At 39.1% G+C, this 23,495-nt stretch overlaps 1 protein-coding gene across 7 annotated transcripts in view; it reads right to left on the bottom strand.

Moving 5' to 3' along the window:
• Tmcc1 (transmembrane and coiled-coil domain family 1) overlaps positions 1–23,495 on the bottom strand; it is a 209,061-nt gene that overhangs the window by 52,394 nt on the left and 133,172 nt on the right. Inside the window, exon 1 of one of the 7 annotated variants that reach the window (XM_063237769.1) lies at positions 8,627–8,659. The exons of 4 other annotated variants lie outside the window; for them this stretch is intronic. In XM_063237769.1, coding sequence (XP_063093839.1) covers positions 8,627–8,644 — 18 coding nt within the window. In that variant the 5' untranslated portion in view covers positions 8,645–8,659. 2 more of the 7 variants (XM_013145037.3, XM_063237770.1) reach the window with 2 other exon arrangements.

The raw sequence follows: 23,495 nt of genomic DNA on the forward strand, positions 1-23,495 counted from the left end.
TATTAACAAGAGAATAGAGCTTGTCTTTAGTAAACACTGTTGAAGCAACATGTAAGTGAATCTTTGGGACTAGCTGGTTTATGAGAAAAAAAATAAAGAAAAATTTTACGTTTCATAATAGATGATATCAAAAGTTAATACTAGTATACCTCTTATTTCTTCTTCAGATATTATGTTTGAAAAGTCTGGTGGTTTTACCCTGAAGGGTCAAAGACTTGGAGAAGTGAGACTAAAGGGAAGATTATAAAGAAATGGTAAGGGCTGGAGTAGAGGAATGACAGGAGTAAAAACTTTTGAAAAGGAAAACAAGAACAAAAAACTGGCAGGGGCTAATGAGTCTTCTGAAGAAGAAACCTGTAGGCATTGATACTGGCGATGAAGAAGAAGAAATGAAAGATAATGCTCATATTTCCAGCCTGAGAGAACAACAATATTCATTCAGACAAAATCAAAACAGGGCTAGTTTTGGGAAAGAAAATTATAATTTCAAATTTAGACATTCTGAATGCAACAGAGAAAAACAGTCCCTTAGCAATGTTTAGGAACAAGCTAAAGAAAGTACAATTTTGATCCAAAGAAAAGTAACTTCTAGGGATATTCTTCTATGCAGTGTCAGTACTGAATATGAGGTGGAAACTACAAAATCATATGTATAGACACCTGCTCTCTGGCCAAGTACATGTGCTCTTATTAAGTGACAAGAGTGTATATATGGAAGCAGCTCTGCTAGGTCCAAGCAACTAACTTTCCTGACTTGCAGTAACCTCAATGGCAGAAGCAGAGTCTGTACTGACCTGAAATACAGCACAAGCACAGACTCACTGTGACAGTGGAGACAGGAAGCAGTTCATTCTGCAGCTTGACAGAACTGGACCTTTGTACAGTACTTTATATACCACTGGTAACAAATAGAAGGAAGATGACATAGTCGCTCTGCAGAATCTGTAAACATTTCCTCACACACAGCACAGGAACCCATGTGTTGTCCTCTAAGTTAGGCAGCAGTACTCTCTTGGGGTGGCAGGAGATGAGGCTGTGTAAGAGGCATCATCTTAGTGGGGAGCTAACTGTATGGTTGGGCTTCTCCTTCCAGTGAGCAAAGGATGATGGGATGGGATGCACCTGGACATCCTGTTCCCAATGAGGGTCACTGTGACACTCATGGACTCCCCTTGGTAAATCTGTGACAATCACAATGTTCTCTCCTATTTCCAAAAGCTAAGGGGTAAGGTGGCGAGTTGACAAGTACTGATCATGTTTTCCATTCCCAAGTTCCTCCTTTAAACACATACAGTCCTCTCTTGATGTCACCTGTCAGAACTCAGCAACACAGGCCATGTGAAACAGGCTGGCTTTTTTAGTCTCAACCTATTAGAAATACTCTTTAAAATCTAAAAGTACAATACAATGATCATTCCAAAGAGGAAGAATGACGAAATCTTGTTCTGAGATTTCTATATTTCACTAAAGTACATAAGACTTGCCTGGGTAAATCAACATAGATCACTAAACTCTTAAAATGAGGGCAATAGATGACAAGCTGGAGCCAGTCTGGGCAATTTATCAAGATCCTATCTTTTCTAAATACTAAAAAAAGGACTGAATCTGTGTAGCTTAGTGTGAAAGCCCTGGGTTCAATCCCCAGTACTGCACAAAGGAAACAAGGCAAAATCAGGACCTCAGCTGTAGGTCAGCAATCAATTCGTCAAGTCCTGAAACTACTCTCAATATAAAGCTTCCTAAAAGTTACATAAGACCAAATCATTAAAAAAAAAAAAAAAGACCAAATCATGTCTCATTGTAAAATAAATAAATAAGCATATACAAGTGAATAAAGGGAGTCAAGTCAGATAAAGAAGGACTGGACAAGGAAATATGGGGCAGTCAGTTCTAGAACTTGATGGCAGAAAGCCCAAGCCACACACCACTGTGCTGTTTACAGCCAGTCACTGACTGTAAAGTGTCTTCCCCGGACCTGTGGCCCTATATTTCCCTTCAGTTCCCCCAGTGTCAGCTAACAATATGGGAATGCTTGCTGAATCATTAAGAAAAAAAGGATAAAGCAGACCACCTCAAACACATGCTTTTGCTATTTAAGTCTATAGTGACTCATGGCTGGTTTCTGCATGGGAATATTCAGTTTTTTTGATTCACTATTTCAAAAGCTATCTGTGATTTCTAGGCAGTTTGTTCATTTATGCAATCTTTAAGGATTTTAGTTAATTTTGGAGATTCTCTAACTACATAAAAGGTAATACAAAAACTTTAATCCCAAATTTGAGTCACAAAGAGACCTAAAAGATAGTGTTCCCTATGATTAAATAAAATGTATTAGAAATGTCTCAGGTGAAAAATTTCATTCAAAATTTAAAATCAGGACCCAAACTTCCCATTTAAGACTAAGAAGCAAACCAGATGTGGTGGTATACACTTGTAATCCCAGCACTTTTAGAGGCTGAGGCAGGAGGATTCCAAGTTTGAGCACAGCCTGGCAATTTAGAAATAATCTGTTTCAAAATAAATCATTTTTTAAAAAAGGCTCAATCTTCAGTACGGGGAGGTGTGTGTTGTATAGTGTGTGTGTGTGTGTGTGTGTGTGTGTGTGTGGCATGACAAAAGAAACAATGAAGGTGTAAGACCTCTGCTTTGAAGCTGTTATTTAGAAAAACAATACAGAAATCGTCTGTATTTTGGACTTTGGCAGCCACTTGTGAAACAACACTTGCCATTTGCCTATGACTTCCTATGAATATCCCATGACAAAATTGTTTTTCCACCTTATAATTTGATTAAAAGTTATTTTGTAAAGTGTTTTAGAATTAAAATTGAGATGACTGCTAAGGTTTTATAGAGAATTAAAGAATTCATAGGCTACTATTTAGAAGATCAGAAAGAAAAAGTCCAAATTAAAATTCCTGATAGTATTGTGCTTTATTTTATACAATACAATATGGCAAAGACTCTAATAAGAACATATGTCCATGATCCATTGGTAAAAGATTTTTAGCTGAAGTACAAGAGGAAAAAGATTTTTAGCTGATCTGTACTTTTTACACTTTAGACTGTGTTCTTAGTGAGAGACTTAAGTGAGATTGTCAATGTAGCCCCAAACATGCACACAGCACAAGCTCACATCTAGAAAGTGGTTCACGTTGTATCTGCATGTAATACCACTAATTATTAAACATATGGCGGAAATGGCTCCACATCTTCTAGTGAATGAACCCCCTCCGCCTATCCATGTAACTTCTCCCACCTGAAATAACACCTGCATCCCACCTAGACACCAGATACTGCCCAGTTCTTTGTTCTGTTGTGAACACAGTCTAGATTCATGTCTCCATGTTTCCTTCCCCTATTCTCACTTGCACACCAGGCTTTTCTCCCAGCAGTCAATATTATTGACATTACTAAATCCAGAGATGATCCCCACACTGCCAAATTCGGGCCTTGTAAATGCCAGGCAAGCACTCTATCGTGAAGCTATACCCTGTTCCTTTTTACATTTTATCTTGAGATAGTGTCTTGTTAAATTGCCTTGTTAAATGGCCTTAAACTTGCAATCCTTCTGCCTCAGTCTCCTAAGTAGCTAGAATCACAGGTATGTGACATCACACCCAGCTCAAAAATGGTCCTTGATCCTCTTCCTCTGGTGTTTCCCTATTAAATGCCCAGTACACTAGGCTCTTCTAGATTGCCTTCCTCCGTTAAGATACTTCAGTCTTTTTCCTCTTGTACTTCAGTGCATAGGGCTCAGTCTTTCTTCCGTTCTCTTTCTAAACCTTTTCTCTTAATGACTTCACCTTGTGCTATGGTTTTAAATATCATATTCAACTATGCTCTCTTCTTAAATTACATTTCGAGCTCTGACACCTCTCCTCTTGAGCCTCTAGATTCACACAGGCAACTGTACATCCAACATTCCCACTAACACATTCTCAAATGGAACTTCCTATTCTTTCCCACAGGCAGGTTTTCCATCTCGGGTGGTGACAGGCTGACTCATTTTCCCAGTGTCCAGGTTACAATCCTTACCACTGACTGATTCTTCTACCTCACATCTTAGACCTAGTCCCCTAAGCACTCTGTTGACCTGGCTTTCAGAACACACTCAAGGACTCAGTCCTTTTTTTTTTTTTTTTTTTTTTTTTTTTGACACAGGGTTTGTTAAATCACCCAGGCTGGGTCTGAACCGGTGATTCTCCTGCCTCAGCCCCCTAAAGTGCTGGGATTATGGTGTATTTCACCAATGCCCAGTTAGCCTTTACTAAATACCACAGTTAGTCCTTTCACCAAAAGGTCATACTGGCCTTGGCCAGCTAAAGGGTGAATGGCAGAGACTGCATGGGGATGGGTGCTGTCCTGTGCTAAGACCTCTGACACACACTCTTTCAGTGATGACACTGTCATCATTCCTGCTGCTCAGGCTGACATCTTGCACCTCCTGAAGGGACAAGCCTAGTCCACAACCAGTGCCACTTGTCAGACATTAAGCAGGACAGGCCATGTCAGACTAGCCAGTCCATCTAAGCCCCAACAGCCATATGACCTGGGGCACGGTGAGCACAGGAACCAGCCACTGAGCCTAGCCTACATGTGGACTCAGAATTCAGATCAAACAGAAAGCTTCTTTTCAGTGACTAAGTTTCAAGGGGTCTGTTACAACAGCAATAGTCATTAGACATTCTGTTATAGCCATGCTGCACCAGCTGCTCCTTCCCTCACTCTAGTACTAGTCTTGGTGACTTCTCACCTATTTCATGTACACATCAGAAATACTCCTGTCTATGCTCTGCTGACCTTTTGCCTGAAATGCTCCTTCCTTAGCTGGGTGGTTGACCTGTTCACCTCTTTCCAGCCACCCTCAGATGTCTTCTTCTCAATAAGGCTTGCAAGTCGTACCCTGTTGAAGATGATGGTCCTCCTCAGCCCACAGCACGTTGAATCTCACTTGGCCTGCTTCACTGACATTACAGCCCACCCTTGGCACAGACTCCATTATTTACTTGTTAGGTATTTGTTGTCTTTTTTTCCAAATGGAATATGACTGATATTTTTGTTTTTTGTGAATCTAGTATGTTAGGCAAGGCCTCTGCCATAGAGCTAACCTCAGTCCCACACAAGTTACACGAGGATAAAGATTTGCAAGGATAAAGATGTTTTGCTCGCTGATATACCTCAAACTCATCTCAAACCCTAAAGCCTAGAACAGAGCTTCTCAGAGCTTTTAATGGTAAACAACCCACTGTGGCACGTGTGGCACAGGTCCCCATCACTGGCCTAGTACATAGTGGACTCTCAACACTTACTTTAGAAACAACTACACTGTTTCACAGTTGTTAACTTTTAGTATGAACTGGTGACAAATATTTTCAAGGGTTCAGAGTTCCTGACCTTATCTTTCTCTGACAGTCTTAAGGCATGCAGCACATTATATTAGCTCACTAGCTTTCAAGAGATAGAGGGCATCTTGTACACCTAGCAGTTGCTGTAACCTGGACCCCTTCCCTTCCCTCTCCTAGTGCTAGATACCTCTCACCCACCAGTCATTACCTGACTATTATGGTATGTTTTTGAACCATGTACAATTGAAAAGAAATTTTACAATTACAAAATTACATGGGAAGACTTGAATTGTTCTTATGGGATCTGACCTCAATGTGAAACTGAGACTTACAAATGATGAGACTGAGGTCAAGCTGCAGTTGGAAAGTTCAGATGTTAAGGAGAATTTTATTTTACCTTATCTTTCAAGAATTTACATTTTAATACAGTGAGAGCAAATGTACATAAAACTTATTTAAAAGTAAATTACAGCATCCATATGACTAGGTGATTATGTATGTATATTCTAAATGGCCAACACATATTCTGAGCTGCCCCCCCCCCTCAACTTTGGGTACTAAAGACTGAACCTATGGCTTTGAATATGTTATGTAAGCACTCTTCTACTTAGTTAAGCCCTAGTTCCTTTTAAATTTGGAGACAAGAGCTTGCCAAATAAATTGTCCAACAGGGTGCAATTTGTGTTCTTCTTGCCTCAGCCTCCCACCAGCTGGGGCTGCAGGTGGGCAATGCCAGGCTGGCTACTTCTGAGCATGTACATAAAACATGAACGATGAGACTGAAGTCAAGCTGCAAGCAGCAGAAAATAGGGATTTGTCTGAGCTGTCCATGTTAATACATAGCTTCAACATAAGCATGCAGATGCTGAGACTACAAGGGTGCCAAGAAAGGAAAAGGGGAATCAGTCGTCTTTAGAACTAACCAGCATCTGGAAATATTATGGCTTACATATTGAAGTGTAGATGAGCTCAATAATTCTTTCCTAGAGTGATTTACAATTTCCTTTCTCAAGTGCTCCTTCAAAATATTCAGAGTGTGCGTATGTGAGTGTGCGAATGTGTGTGGTGTGGATCAAACCCAGGACCTTGTACATACTAAGATAGTCCACAACTACAGAGCTACATCCCAGCCCTCATTTCAGAGTTCAGAAAGAATGCTTCACAAAGCATGTTGCAATCTCACACAAGGTCAAATACATATTGGACGTGGGGATACATGCCTGCAACCTTAGCTATTAAGAGGAAGCCTGAAGAAAGAATCCTAAATTCCAAGATGACCTGGGCAGCTGAGTGAAAGCCCGTCTAAAATTAAAATTAAGGGATAGAGAAGTAGCTTAGTAGTAGAGGACTTTTCTAGCATGGATGAAACCCTAGGATCAGCCCTCAGTATTGGGAAAATGAAAACAAAAACAAAAGCAAAAACAAAAAACCCCCAAACTTCTTTCCATCATAAAACCAACCAACCCAACAAACCACCCTGGTCATATACATAATCTCAATCTGTACCTCATTATAATATATAGAGATAATCATATTAGGAATGTCAGATGTTGGTGGCAAGTACCTCATCTGTGGAAATTCTAATTGCTGCTTTGATGGGAATAGTTTAGTTTACCAGAGTCAATCATGAGTCAGAATAAGTAAGAAACACACAGGTAGGGATCAGGGAGACAGTTTGACTGTCTCAGACTAATTATTCACTCAGGTACTTCATGCTTTAGAAACACTCTACTGTTGTCAGTTAATGCAATCACTGGAGAAAATAAAATCAACTACAGACGTGTATGTTCACCTTTCCCTTGACTATACTCATGGAGCAAAAAAAGTTAATTTTTTCCGTTATTCTCTACCTTGACCATTTTGGAATTCTTTTCTTCTGACCACCCCATTTTCTCTAAGTTTGCACTTAATGAAACACAGGTAAGTAAACTGACCTCTTATAACCTCAGAACAAATAAGAGATATCTTAGGGTTTTTGATCCCAAGATTCAGAGCAAACAGAACAAAAGGGTAGAGAACAGAGATATGAATCTGTTAACAAAGCTGGCATTTAAATTATCAATCAGAGGCATGATTCATTATCAAACTTCAGAATGAAAAATACATTTAGATCTTAATCCAACTGCTCAACAGCAAACAATGTACATTAAATTCAGAATTGGGAAAACTTTAAAAAGAATCTACTTTGCTTTAGTATTTATCTTTTAGAAAATATCTGTGTTTCACTTATAAAACTGACTGAAAATTCATGGTGAAAACCCAGCAACCTGCCAAGTCTCGATGAAATGTGAGAATGCTGGCTGTGCTGCAGAAAGTGGGATCATCTTCCGGCCCCAGGCTCAGTCTCAGGGACTGTTCTGCTGATCTGAAGACACAAATTCAGCACTGGTATAGTGAACACTGCTTTATAAATCACAAAATCAGCAGATACTTGGGAAAAATACTTTGAAAACAAGCAGCTGAATCTTCCTTTTTTAAATGTCAGAAACATTTCCCCTGGGCTTTAACTCAAATTTCTGTTGGCATGCATGCCTGGCATCTTCAAACTTAACCCAAGCTTGTCCCCAAACTGCCAAAGGCAGACAGAACTCTCCTTTCTCCAGAAGGGATTCTGTATTTCCAGAGCTGTCACCAAAAAGCAAGGATGGCATCCGTTCTGCCCTGGAGCAGCTGCCTGGAGTCTGAACACCCCAGTGCGTCTGAGCAGGCGCACAGCCCCTGCACCTTTGCTTCACCCAACAGCTACAAAGAGAACAAAACACCAGCAAACAGTACGAATCTCCACTATGGCAACCTCAGTCATAAACAGAACGTGCCCTTATCTAAGATCTGCTAAAAAATGTAGTTTCAGCAGCCCAAGCCATTTTCTATGTCTGTCTACCCCACTTAAAGCAGCCAAACTATACGAACAAGAAAGAGGTTTAGGAAAAAAAGGACAGATACACACACATATACAACATACGGTTTCCGAGGAGAGTGAGGGCTCCATGCTTGTGAGGGAGGAGCTGGAGGAGAAGGAATATGCTGGAGAACCCTTGGGTTTCGCCTAGATTTGAACATGCTGTACTGTGGCATGAGGTCAGCAGAGACGGGCTCCAGCCCTGTGAGGCTGAATTCTGCCCTGACGAAGCAGTTCACTGTAATATGAAGCAAGAGGACCAGGGTATGCTGGCAGCCATACAAAATGCTGTTCTAGAAAGTAATGGCAATTCCAAACAAGGGATCTGTGCTGTCACATGAGATGATCTCCAGCCCAGTTAAGCAATGAGCACCAAAAATACCTTCAGTCCGAAACACATTGCTCTCAAAATATTAAAAGATAGCAAAGAACTTTCTCCTTGAGCTTCTTTTGTGTCTGCAGAAAATGAACAGGAAGCGGAACCACTGGTTAACTTGATTTTGTGTCTCAATCTGAACTGACAGGAGGCGGGGCTGGCTGCTGTTCCGGGACACTGTGAGCTAGTAGACGGGCCCCACACCTCCTCCATGACTGTGAAACAGGCAGAATATTCTGAAAATATTTGATAATGGATAGATACCAGAACTGAAAATGTGGAAGACAAAATACATTTCCCAAAATGCAGACATCATGGCCCAGCGTTTCTGTTTATTTCACCAAGAATATATGTAAGTATGCCCTTAGAAATACTTCCTTAAAATGAGAAACACCAGAAGAAGCCTCAAGTAGGAAAGGGAACCACAATAACACAGAATTTCTGTCAGGAGAAAATGGGACAATACAGATACTCTTGTACATTTTATGATCTCTTTTCCATGACAAAAGTTCTATTCTAGATTTAAAGTGACTAATAGCTTTTTAATAAGTAAAATTTAGCTGAAACAGGCATGAATACAGGACAATAAACACTGACAGGAAGGTAAATCTAACATATTCAACAGTTTAGTGTTAGTACAGATTGAATGAAGTTGGTATTTTACTTTTTACTGATTGGTTGGTTTTTCTTTTTTTTTAGTGCTGGGATCACATTCAGAGCCTGACACATGCTAGGCTAGTTCTCTAGCACAGAGCTGTACTCTCAGCCCTGGTAGTTAGCACTTTAAATAAACTAAAGCCCTATCCTAAGTCAAAACGTTACTTAAAAAACAAAACAAAATAAAACACAAACAAACAAAAGCAATCCTTCAAGTTCTCTTGTTACTTATATGGAAAATCCAAACACCTAGGTATGCCATAAGAAGCTATTCATGGTTAGGTCAGTCTACTCTCTCCATTTTATCTCTTCTACAAGAGCATTCCATTCTCTTCTAGGTATTTCACACTCATTAATGTCATTTTACAGGCGGACACAGAATAGCAGAAAGGTTAGGAACTTGGTTAGGATACAGCCACACAGTAAAGTAAGTCCTGATTCAGCACTGTAACCTTCTACACAGTCATGTTCATTTGTGCGTCTCTAAAAAGTCAGTGGAGACAGAGAGCAAGAGAGAGGAAACTGTTAGTGCTGAAGAGCACCTCTGTGGAGAAAGAGGCAGAGGATCCTTGCGTTTGTTTCAAATGCCCCTTAATCTAGTTCATGAAAGGTTGATCTTTGCTATGTTTTTCTGCATAGGGCTCTATGAATTGCTGACAGAGTAATAATAACCTCTCCAACTGTCATGGAGTATTTAGATTTTTAGTTCTGTCAGTTTTTCAAGGATTTTAAAGCTCTGCTGTTAGTACATTTAATGCTATACATACAATTTTAGGTCTGCTATAGTTTAGGACTATTATATCTCTACTTTGATATTAATATAAGACACCCAGTTTTAGTGCTTTCATAGTATATAACCATTAATCCTTAATTTACTTGTATCATTGTATTTGACTTTTTCTTTTACAAACAGAATCAAGCTTTTTTCCTGTTAATTTTGACAACCTTGATTGAAGTCCTAAGTTGAGGATATTTTTCCCCCCAGCATACAAAAAATGTAATTTCACTTTCTTCTGGCCTGCACTACTTCTGATGAAAAATCTGTAGTTATCTGAATGATTCCACAGAAAGGAGGGTATAACAACATTTTCTTTTCAAATTCAACTGTCTTTAGGTTTTTTTTGTTTTTGGCCTTGTACTGGGATTGAACCCAAGACCTTTGCACTGAACTGTATACCCAGTCCATTTTTTTTTTTTTTTTTAAATTTTGAGACAGGGCCCTGCTAAATTGCTAAATTGCTCATGATGGGCTTGAATTTGTGATGCTACCACTTACACCAGTAATCCTAGTCTCCCAGTGAGCTAGGATTACCATATCCAGCTCTATCTTTAGTTTTGATATAAATGTAATTTTATTTATGATGTGCCTGGTTGTAGATTTTTCTCTTTATCCTATTTACAGTTTTGAATTTATAGATTTATATCTTTTTGCCAAATTCTGGAAGCTTCCATGCACAGCATCTTCAAATCCATTATTACTATCAATCCCTATGCTCCCCAGCAAGTACTTCCCCCGCCCCACCTCAGTACTATACTTTCTAGGTCAATGGGGTAGTCCTCTCCTATTGTCTAGTTGGAAAGCTGGGTCTGTATTTTTACTTTGTTTTCCACCACACAATTTCCATGCCAGTACCTAGAGGCCAGGAACTGAAGGAACTGATGGTCAGAGAGATTGGGTCTGCCCTGCTAGTCTCCGCTCTATTGTTATCAAGGGATTGCTTGAGTTTCAGTGCAAAAGAACAAAGAAAAGGAGAAAAAGCAAAACAAAAAGTTTCTGAGTTTGGTAATACCCCTTCTCTTTTCACTACTAAACCAGAACAAAGGGCTTCTCTTACAGCTCTATAGCCACAATCATGCCCATTTCTGAGTTTCACAGCTGTGCCAGCTCAGGCCTGGGAACACAAGAGCCAGGAAGAATGGCAAATTAAACTCTGTATCAGTACTACCTCAAACTGCTTTCTCACCCCAGCTTCTATGATGTACTTTCAGAGACTTCAAACAGCCACTCTGGGCCAGCTGTTACAGCTGAACTCAGCAAGAGAGGCAGGGTGAGGTATGCTTGCCCTACCATACCATGACTGGAATCTGAAACATGCTGCTAAGTTCAGAGTTGGCTTGCTACACATCAATATACACTGGGGATACAATTTAATTCCAGCAGCTGTGTGCACAAAATACCATATTTTTATACTCTTTATCTAGCAAAGTCACCAGATAATTATAAGAGTTGTTACTACTTCAGTGGTGGGCTATTCTCTTTCTTTCCTTGGCTTCTTAGAAACAAATTCAGTTTCAGCTTGGAAACCTCTTATTTGGTGGATGTGGGCTTTTTTCTGTTGTCAGTTATGAGTTGTTAGTAAAGGCTCTTACATCTCACTTCTCCATGTTCTGACTGACCATCAGCCTGAAGAGCTAAGAGAATCATGTGAGACAACTGGAATGACAAGGATAAATTTAGAAAGTGAAAATGCCCTAATGAAAAAAAATGTTCTCTAAATTATTCTTGTATAGAATTCTTATAATAAGATTTATTATGCTCTTGAATGCAGAATATTTTGCCAGCAAGCTGCATTTCATTCAGCATAGTCTACCAATCTGCATAATTAAATGCTGATCTTTCCTCAGGGAAAAATCTGAGATGTCAGCCAACACAACTGGCTTTCATAAGCTTTGCTGAACATACTGAAATCTCTGTGAAGAAGCTAGTGAGAAAGATACCATTTTACACCTACCAACAGGAAAAAATCTGAAGTGTTTGTGAAGTTAGGTCAACAGAAACTTTTAGGCACTAGCAATGAGAACTGAAATTGGCACAGTCATCCTGGATAGCATTCTGGCAGAATCTGATCAACCCGAGATGAATGTACAGCACAACCCAGTAACTCCATTCTTAGGCATATACACTAGAGACACTCTTGTGTGCCTGCAGGAGTCATATTCAAGGGTATTCATCACAGAAGTGTTAACGAGACACTGGAAACAACTGATCCAGTCCCAACATAACAATCAATTTATCATTGTGGTATAATCCTAAAACAGATATTACCTAACAGTTAAAATAAATAAGTCAGAATGGAAATATATTAATGTACATAAATTTCAACAGCATGATGTTTGAAAAAAGTTATAGAAAGTGCCTAAATACAGATTTACATAAAATTTAAAACCACGTAGAATAATAATATTGTATAGTACTTATGGATACATATGCAGTCATGTGTTGCATAGAGACACTCTGCACATATAATGGTGATGAAAAGTCCCATTACACATGGGCTCATGGTGATGCTGGTGTATACGCATCTATTGTATTGCCAGTCCTATAAACCTATAGCACAGTGCTGAAAATATAGCTCAGTGGCAGTGTTTGCATGGTATGCAAGGCCTTGGGTTCAATCTCCAGTATCCACCCAAAGTACTGCTCATACAATTACATTTGGTGCATAATAGTTGACAATGATAAGAGTCTATGTTTCTCACTGGTTTACAAGTATACTCTGCATCATTAGGGCGTACTTCTTTCCTTTTTAAAAAATCAACTCTCGACCAGCCACACACAAGTCCAGGAGACAGGACAGTGAAGGAGAAGACAGTAATACTGATGATCCTGACTTTATGTGGGCCTAGGCTAGTATTTGTATCTCAGTTTTTAATAAAAATGTTAAAAAATTTTAATAGAAAAAATTATTTTTTTCCATCTACAAAATGTTTGTGTTTTCACATTTGACTTGAAGGAAAATTTATGCACTGATGGTCAAAAGAAACAAGATAATGCTCCATGTGATGGGGACCCAGAAAAAAAAAGGGGTAGCTTGCCCATTAATTGTGGAATGGATAAGAAGGATATCGCATTTTCATACAATGGAATCCTGAGGATCTTGTAGGTAAGTGGATGCAACTTGAGATCATGTGCATGAGTGAAAAGGTTTGGACTCACATGGGTGAACACTGTTGTTTTCTTTGTGTAAAAAACTGAAGGAGTTAGTGGGATCCAAAGTATACCATAAATATTGTGAAGGTGAAAGGGGAAGAAATATCTAAAAAAGAACGTAGTAGCTATTACATTGCTTTGAAGTACTGTGTTGTTTGGTTTTACTGTTTTGTTTTGTAAGATGCTATTATGTCTGATGGTATGGGCAGCTATTTTGAAGATAACATGAGGCATTATGGTAGCCATTGTTAATTTCCTGTTATCTTGTTTTGAAGTCTTGTATTGCTCTCATTGTTTTGTTTTGATTGGTTTTATTCTGCTTCATTTTGTTGGGTTTTATTCTCTTTAAAATAAAACTTAAAAAATGTGTTTTAAGTGCTTGTTACAAAATAAGATAACAATAAAAATTTTAAGGTTTATAAGTGAAATATGTCATGTTGAGTTAATTGATCACTGAAGAAAATTCATATATAATCAATCTCATGTAGCCTGAGTATACAGTGTTTGCAGTCTATAGCACAGTGTAGAATGACATGCCTTCACCTTTACCTATTCACTCATAGACTTGCCCTGCACATGTCCAGCCCCAAACAGGCAGGCTTCACCTTTCACAGCTTTTTTCCAACTCTAAGCATATCTCTCTGTGTTTGATATACTTAGATACATAGACACTACTGTGTTACACTGGTCATAGCACTCAGGATGCTGCCCAGGCCTGCAGGCCAGAAGTGCAAGCTGTCCAGATTTGGGTAGCATGAAGGTGTTCATGCAGCATCAAAATTTGATTTCTGAGCATCCCTGTTTGGAAATGACACACAATTTACATCTGTAATACAGCTAATGAAAAATCCTAAGAAGTTGAGGATAGTTGTCTCTAGAGAAGGGAGTCAAATTGAGGCATGGTACACAAAAATGAACTATCTGAAGCCAGGTCAACAAAATACTAAGTTTGAAAAAGCTTGGTGTTAATGTTATTTTCTTTTGTTTGAAGTATTTTGTAATACAAAGCATTATGAGAACATATATACCAATTACATTGCTAAATGTCAACAGTTTAATGAATATTAATGTTTTGGCAATGCATTAGCGAAACACACACATATGTACAACTAAACCAATAAAAGTAAATTACATGTTACTCCACATTTCTATGGTATAAATGCTGGTGATCCCCCTCCCCCAATTCACATGTTGGAAACTTATATCCAATGTTGTAGTATTAAGAGCCTCTGATGTATTCCCAGCACTCCAGGATTATAGGTTTGAACCCAGCCTGGGCAATGTGATTTACCTAGACTCTCGCTCAAAAAGAAAAGGGCCTTTGGGCATTAAGCTTTTGGTAAGTGATTAAGTAAAACCCTTACAAGTAGGATTAGTGCCTTAGGAGAAGAGGCTCCAGGAGCTATTCTGCTCACTCTGCATGTGTGAATGCCTACAGCAAAAACCACAGGCACCCTTCAGCAGGAACAGGCCCTCAGATAGAGTCTGCTCAGTTCTGTCTTTGGGCTCTACAGCCTTTGGAATTGTGAGAAATCTCTGTTTGTTTATACCCAGTATAAAGTATTTTATTATAGCGCTACCAATTAAGACAAACACCAAAATACTTATACTACAGTATGTAATTCTAACGCATAAGGCCATTTTCCTAAGTAACTACAATACCCTTATCACACTTGACAAATTTATCATAGTTTGCTAATATCATCTAATACCAGACCCGGAAATATGCCAACTGCCAGTTGACGGAGATTACCAGCAAGATTACCAGCGAGCAGAGGAATATTCATCCCACAATACCAAGTGTCTACACCCATGTGATAGAACCACTAGATGTGTGAGCCCTATGATGCAGGTGAAAACTACACAAAATAAAACAAATGAAAAAACAGAAGTTCCAGAACTGTACTTCTTTTTTAAGGGAAAGAGTCCAATTTTTATATAAGGTTCCTCAGTTCTAATGCTACATGTTTCAAAAGATCCATCTCCACCCCCGGCTCAACATTATTAGGTCACTGTAGCCTGGAGTGGATCTTTGTATTTATCATGCAACTCTGCCATATGAGTTACTAACTCATGTCTCCAAAAAGAATCTGAGATGACATGTAAATTTAAACAAGAGAGAGATATATAAAGACAGAAAATCACATTACCTAACGCTAGTCACTGCAACTGAATACAGTATTTGATTTTTCTGGTAACCAAAGCAAAATGGAGATATGATTTTATTATAGTTTTTCATTAGCCATTAAAAAATACTTAAGAATTTGTCAGTACATGTAACTGGAGAATAAATCTGCATATAGACTTGCATATAAAAAAATTAACAAATTGTTTTTTTATCCCTAGTGCTGAGGATGGAAGCCAGGGCACTGTACACATGAGGCAAGCACGCTATCACTGAGCTATAACCTAGTCCACCTGAAAGTTTTAACAATGATGATATAAAAGGTAGCATTACAACTTTCACAGATGACTTTTTTTTAATTTTTTGAATTCATTATTTAGTGTAGGCTGGATTTGAATTCACAGCAACCTTGCCTCAGCCTCTCAAGTGCTAGGATCATAGGTATGCCCACCACTTTTGGTTTCACAGATGATATATACATACATCTGTGTTAAAAGCCCAGGAGCAGATAGATTATAGAAATCACAGTTCAGTGGGTAAGTCTCTACTTGGGCTAATGGAAAACAGGTCAGGCCTGCTGCTCCCTGGTAATTTAACATGACTCTGGGGGTGGGGAGACAGTCTGAGTAACAACAGCATGCCCTGTGGACAATGTTGCCAAACACCAGAGGTCCAGTGTGGGTTGAGTTGAGCTCATGGCAAGTGGTCTGCCCATGAGTTTATAACTTCCATATAATAACAGCCTAAGAGTTTTTATGACTTTGTCTTCACAACAGCCAAGTTTGATGCCTGAGAGTAATACACACAGGAAGGATTCTGGAAACCTGGGCAAACTAGTTTCAGAGACCTGATCCTAAACACCACCTAGAAGAGGGGCAAACTGGATGAAGAAAAATCCTACTACTCCTGTACCTTTATTAAGCATGCATGTGCACATATACATGAGCATGCAAAGTTTGCACACAGGGTTCACTTTTCTCAACTGTACTTTGGGGGCTGGGGATTTAGCTCAGTGGCATAAGTGCCTGCCTTGCAAGCAGGCAGTCGTGAGTTCGATCCCCGGTACCGATAAAAAAGAAAAAGACAAGACAAAACAAAACAAAAACTGTACTTTGTAATTTCAGCCCTACTATTTCTAAAAGCAGAGTGGTGTATAGGACACACAGCTCAGGTCACCACGATCTTCGCATACACTAATTAGCTGCCTTCTTCCCCATACATTTTTTTTTTTTTTTTGTACTGGGCATTAAACTCATGATCTTACACTCACCAGGCAGGAGCTTACACCACTGAGCTAAATTCCTGGCCCTCTTCCATCTCACATCCATTTTCCTAGATACCAGTCACCAAGAAGCTCCAGAAGACATTCAGAGGGTGCTCATCAGAACTATAGTACAAAGTCCTTTGCCCTCTCTGTGCCAGCTGATGACATCTCCAACAGCTAATCTCCATCCAAAAGAAGTATGTCCACTACCTGACAGCTTGGTAGCCATAGTGGTGGCAGAAGAGTGACAAAGTTTGAATTCTGCATTCGTTTGTCAAAAAGGCAACAGCACCAGGCAGGTCAAGGAATAAAACTCTGCTCTGTTCTTGCCCATGCTCTTTTTCTGGTATGACTACTGGCTTACATTCTCAACAATTTTCCAACTCCTGAGAATTCTCAGCTTGTCCATGAGAAGCAGAGCATGCAAGCACCATTGCACACTGTATAATGTATTGAATTATCCTAAGCACCCATAAATACATACAATTATATATTAACTAAAACAAAAATGAAAATGTTCCAGGCACAGTGGCACACACTTGTGATTCCGGCCTTCAGAGAAGCTGAGGCAAAAGGATCACAAGTTTCAGCCTAGCCTAAATAATTCAGTCACTCAGCAAGACCCCGTCTCAAAATTAAGAACAAAACCAAACACACACATACATGTATACGCACATGTGCGCACATACATACACACACACACAGAAGCTATGCACATACTTACTATGAAAGTCCTTCATTTATTGCCTGTACCATAAACAAAACAAAATAAAATGAAGAGTGCAAGGTGCTCAGAGACCAGATCTTCACTGTAAAGCATTCAAAGAAGGCATTAGCTCTACGACTCTTCCTCAGCAGGCTGAGTGGGTTTTCAAAGACTATGAGAACTAATCTTCAGAGGTGCCTCCTAATAGCACAGCCATGTCCACCCTTCTCCACTAGCTGTCCTCCTTGGCCTCCTACACATATCTCCACTTCACACAGTGCTTCCCTTTCTCACTGGTATTCCTCTTCTCTCCCATATCACATAAAAGTCTCCAGGGTTCCAGCACACAATGGACAATGCAGTCTGTCACTGCCTTCCCAGAACCTGCCTCTTCTGAGACAGCTAGTTGAGGGGTACCCTCTGACCTTATGAACAGAGGGCACACTGTTCCATTCAACCCTGCAGTCATCATTCTCAGGACTCATTACCCTTTTGGAATGAAGTCTCCAAACTTTCATGTTCTAATCTTGTGCTAACTTCTAATACCCCATTTTCCCCCCAGTCCTCTGCCCACAGTCATGGAGCTATTAAAAACCAGGCAGAACTAGATTGGGGTCACTGCTCTACTGGTTACTGACAGACAAAGTCCACAGTCACTGAACACTGCCTTCTTTACCATAAACAGGGTTATCAAAGAACAAAGTTGGTCCCACTTAGCTGTCCCACCTCACACTAACTGCAAAATGGATCAAAGACTCAAATGTCTTCAACTAAAACTCTACCAAGTGGGGGCTGGGGGTTTAGCTCAGTGGCATAAGCACCTGCCTTGAAAGTAGGCAGTCGTGAGTTCGATCCCCGGTACCGATAAAAAGGAAAAAGACAAAAAACAAAAACAAAAAAACAACAAAAAAACCTCTACCAAGTGAAAGTACAGTCTGTATGATGTCATTTCATCTATCTATATGAAACTCCAGAACAAAAAAATAAGGATTTCCTGGGGAAAACCAAAGGGGTACATTCTGTTCCACACATTGACTGGGGTTTGCATTACATACAAGTTTGCATTTGTCAGAGACTCAATGAATATAATCTTAAGATTTGTACATTCTTTTGTATGTAAATAAATATCAATAGAATAACAACTTTACATCAAAGCTGTTTAGGAATGTACACTAATGCCTATGTTGTTCTTTGCAATGTGTTAAAAATTAAAGTAGATTAAATTTAAAAGTAGATTAAAATTAAAGTAGATGAGTACAAAGACCTGCATGGTTATGTGTTAAAGACAAATAGATTAAAATGTTAATGTGAGAGCCTAAAAAAACTCTCAGAGGAAAACATGGATTTAAATCTTCTTTAATTTGGGTGAAGCAACAGTTTCTAAGATATGCCACTAAGGGACAAGCAAAAAACAGAATAACTGACCAAAATTAAAAACATGTGCTTCAAGATCAGGTATTGTGACACATGTCTGTAATCCCAGCCCTCAGGAGGCTGAGGCAGGAGGATTACTGTGAATTCAAGGCCAGTCTGGGCTACAAAGTGAACTAAAGCCCACCCTGGAGTACACAGTGAGACCTTGTCTCAAAAATAAAAACCAAAATACTCCATATGTTTTTATTTTTTATTTTTTTTTATTTAAGCAAAGTTTTCTAATCCATATGTTTTAAAGGACAATACTTTAGAAAATGAAAAGGCAACCTATAGAATGGGGGAAAAAATCTTGCAAATATATACCTAAGAGACTTTTACAACAGATAAACAACAGTCACAAGTCAATATTAAAACAATGACCTAATTAAAAAACAGACAAAGGGCCCGAGTACATATTTTTCCTGAGAAGACACATACATGGTCAGTGAACATGATCAACGTCATTTTGTGATCATGAAGATGATCAACATCATTTTTAGCTTTTAAGGAGCTAGAAATCAAAATTGTAATGCGAGGGCTGGGGGTATAGGCTAGCACCAGAGCATGTGTGTGGTTCTGGGTTAAAACCCCAGCACAGGAAAAAAATATCAAACTCTCAAAACTGTGATGCCATTTCATAGCCAATAGGAAGTCTACAGTAATTTTTTTTTTTTTTTTTTTTTTTTGTACTGGGGATTGAACTCATGACCTTGCATTTGCCAGGCAGGTACTTACACCGCTGAGCTAAATCTCCGGTCATGTATATATATATGACAGACAGTAAGAGTTGGTGAGAATGTGAGGAAGTTGGAATGCTGTATACTATGCAGGGATTTATGAATTGGCACAGCCCCTCTGGAAGGTTCTCTACCAGTTCCTCAAATGACTAGAGAGTCCCTATGATCTAACAACTCTGCTCCCACACAAACATTGAAGAGAAACAAAAGCACATTTCATGCATTCATAGCAGCATTATGTATAACATCCAAAGAGTAGAAATAACTTAGTGGGCATCAATTGATAAATAGATGGAGTGTAACACAGCCACATAATAGAATATATGTAACAGTAAGAAGGAAAGAAACACACTACAACACAGCTGAAGCATAAAAACTGTGCTATGTGGAGGACCCCAGTCACAATGGACTACATACTGCATCATTCCATTTGCAGAAAATGTCCAGAACAAGTAAATCCAGAGACTAAAACAGTATTAGTAACTGTCTAGGGACAGGAGGAGGAAGCAGTGATGCCTAAGGGACATGGGTATGTTTGGGGTAATAAAAGTGTTCTAGGGAAATGCAAGTCCAAACCATACTGAGATCTCACCCCAACCTAGTCAGAATGGCAAGAATACAGAAAAAAAAACCCAGACTGGTGAGAGTGCAGAGTAGGGGTAGGGGAAAACTCTTGCACTGCTGGTAGAAATGTAAATAAGGAATCACCCCCTCAAAAAATTAAGAATAGATGTTACTTCTGGATCCAGCTGTACTACTCCTCGGTATATACCCAAAGCAATAAAAGCCACCACACCAGAGGGACACCTGATACCCTTGTCTTCTACTGCACAATTCACAATAGCCAAGATATGGAATCAGCCTAGATCCTTTCAACAGATGAATGGATAAAGAAAGTGTGGTATGCATAGACAAAGGAGCATTATTTGGCCACAAGTAAGAACAAAATTCTGTCATTTGCAAGAAAATGGATAGATCTGGAGACCATCATGTCGAGTGAAACAAGCCAGACTCAGAAAGACAAATACTGAATGTTCTCTCTAAATGTGGAGTCTAAAAAAGATGACAAGAAAGTAGAAGAGAGACTGTTATCAGACAGAAAGGGCATAACGGGAGAGAAAGGGAAATAAGGGTGGGTAATGGGCCATGGATGAAGCAAAACACACTATACACATCGAATCCCAGTGGGAAGCAAGGTGGAAGGGTAAGGAGTGATGAGGATACCTGAGTGTGTGTAAGTGATCAAAGGGTGATGTACACATGTCTGTGAAAATGATCAAAGTATCTTATGTGCAGGTACAAGTCTGCCAAAATGAATCCCTGTCTAACCAATAAAAAGGAAAAATGCTCTAAAATTGATTGGTGATGGTTGAAACCTGGTGAATATATTAAAAGCCTGCATAGTAGGTGAATTACATTTCCAAAAGCTTTTTTTTTTAATTAAAAAGTCATTCTTCTAGGAAATACTTTCTTTTAATCATCCCAACTTTTTTTTTTTCAGTACTGGGCACAGAACTCAGGGCCTTCACTCTGAGTTATATCCCAACCCTTTTTAAATTTTTTAGTATTTGAGACAGTCTTGTTGAGACCCTGTCTGAACTTAACGAGCAACTGAACGAGACCATTTCAGGATGTTTTTGAACTTGGAATCTTCTTGCCTCAGCATCCCAGAGTGCTAGGATTCCAGGCTTGTACCACCAGCCTCGGCTTCATCCCAACTCATCAGATTAATACAGATCCAATGCATAGCTGTACTTGGTTAAGGGCAGATGGCACTTACTTAGAAAAGAATCCTAGCCTAGGAGTAAAGAAAACATATTCGTGCCAGTTTGGGCACCAATCACTCCCAAGAAAAGCCTACCAAGCCCAAGTTTCCTCATAATTGATATTTCTTAAGATTCTTAGCTGAATTAAGACTCACAAAAATGTTCTAATAACCTGTACTAATTTGAACTTAAGGACCAAGTGAAAATTTCAGGAAGATTGGGATAAGGAAGGAATTAAAACATTCTTTAAAAGACTTTTGCTGGCTATGGTGGTACATGCCTGTAATCCTAGCACTCAGGAAGCTGAGGCAGGAGGATTGCTCTGAGTTTGAGGCCAGTCTGGGCTATATAAGTGAATTCAAGGCCAGCCTGGACTGCAGTGTGAGACCCTGTCTGAAAATACAAAACAATAACAAAAAAAATCCAAACAATAAACTTTCACAGAAAAGTGTCACTGTGCTTCCTGGTGTCTGCAGAGGGTGTTGAGTCCGTGGGAGGCGGTAGGCATTGCTCCTCTATGTGCCTGTGTAAAGGATTCAGGGCAAAAAGTCAAAGCATGAAATGAGAAGATGAGTGTAGTTGTGTTACATAAAGTCAAGGGCAAAGGGAACAAAACCAGAATTAGAAATACTTATGCAACTACTATATACATGAATTCTCTGGGATAAAGAAAGCTCTCTTCATCATAAACAACTTATTACTATTTCCAGTACAACCACCACTGCCAATGACGACCAGAAGAACAGCAATCATTTTCATGCTGGGCTCTCCTTCAAATGACTTCATTTATTCCTCACAGTACTCTGCAACTTCTGACTGATGTCCTTTTTAAAGATGGGAAAATTAAGGCTAAGAGAAAGTCAGTCAGTTGGTTACATCCTAACGTGCTACTTGACTGAAAGAAAGGTCCTCAGAGTTTGGCTGACCTCAAATGTAAAACCAAACTCCAAGGGTGTGGCTTTTTTGTAACTTATAACCCTGAAGGGAGATCACAGTCTTGCTAGTTCCATAAACACACCATGACGGCAGCCCAGCAAAACTGGGTAGCTTGTGTGTCACTGTCCAACAGTCATCAGCCCCAAAGCTTGGCTTCCCCTGCTCTTTTGTGTCTTCCTGTGCATCCAGGGCCACGCTGACCTTAAAAGTCCACTTTACCACTGCCCTCTGAAGTCTGTTCTGTGTGTCCTTTGTGGAAATGACTTCTCCTTTCCTCTTCCCAACTCTAAGAACATTACACAAGGGAACTATGAAATATGTACTGTAAACCAGATACTCTGCTGGGTATAAAAATTACTCACAGAGCTTTACCCCCAGACAGGTGTTGTATGCATGCTTATAATTTCAACTACTCAGGACGTTGAGGCAGGAAGATCTCAAAGTTCAAGGGAAACTTAGCAAGACTCTGTCTAAAAAAAAAAAAAAAAAAGATGTCTCTTTCATTGTATGTTGTAAACCAAGGAACTTAACTGTATGTATATTACAGTCAGTGTGTAAAAACTGACAAACATGTCAATTAATCTACAAAATGCCCTTTTTGCTAAAGTTAAAAATGTGTACCTTACCCTAGTCTTGACTGTTAGCTTTTCTTTTCTTTTCTTTTTTTTTTTTTTTTTTTGACTGTTAGCTTTTCTTTTTTTTTTTAATTGGTACCGGGGAAAAAACTTAAAGCAGTCTGCTTACAAGGTAAGTGCTTATGCCTCTGAGATAAATCCCCAGCCCTTGATTGTTAGCTTTAAAAATCAATTTAATTAATGGTCAGAGGCATTCTTCAGTTTATTTTATTAGACTAAGAAAACCTTAAAAACTTATAATGTGCTTGCTATTTAATAACTGATACAATTTGATTTAAAAATTGTATCAATGTTTCATAAAATCCAAAACAAAGCTTTTTTTCTCTATTTTGATAGATTTCATTTGCCAGCTTACACTTGTTTTAAAAAACAATTCTGTGGGGGCTGGGGATTTAGCTCAGCGGCATAAGCACCTGCCTTGCAAGCAGGTGGTCATGAGTTCGATCTCCGGTACTGATAAAAAAGAAAAAACAAAAACAAAAACACAATTCTGTGAAAAGTACCCAAAATTATAGCTACACCAAAGAATAGGACTTTAAAAGAATTGTTTTAAAATAATGCAAGATTTTAGATGAGTTAATTGACTACTGTTCCATGTACCAAGTTTGATGCAAAATGGATGTGTATGGTGCTATTATAACACTATGAACTCAGTTTTCCCTTGACTGATACACTGAAAAGGACTGGTACCTCACAGTTACTTAA

This window comes from Cavia porcellus, unplaced genomic scaffold, assembly GCF_034190915.1.
Source record: "Cavia porcellus strain 051 isolate PalLab524CR breed Dunkin Hartley unplaced genomic scaffold, mCavPor4.1 scaffold_27, whole genome shotgun sequence".
In the NCBI taxonomy this organism is placed as follows: domain Eukaryota; kingdom Metazoa; phylum Chordata; class Mammalia; order Rodentia; family Caviidae; genus Cavia; species Cavia porcellus.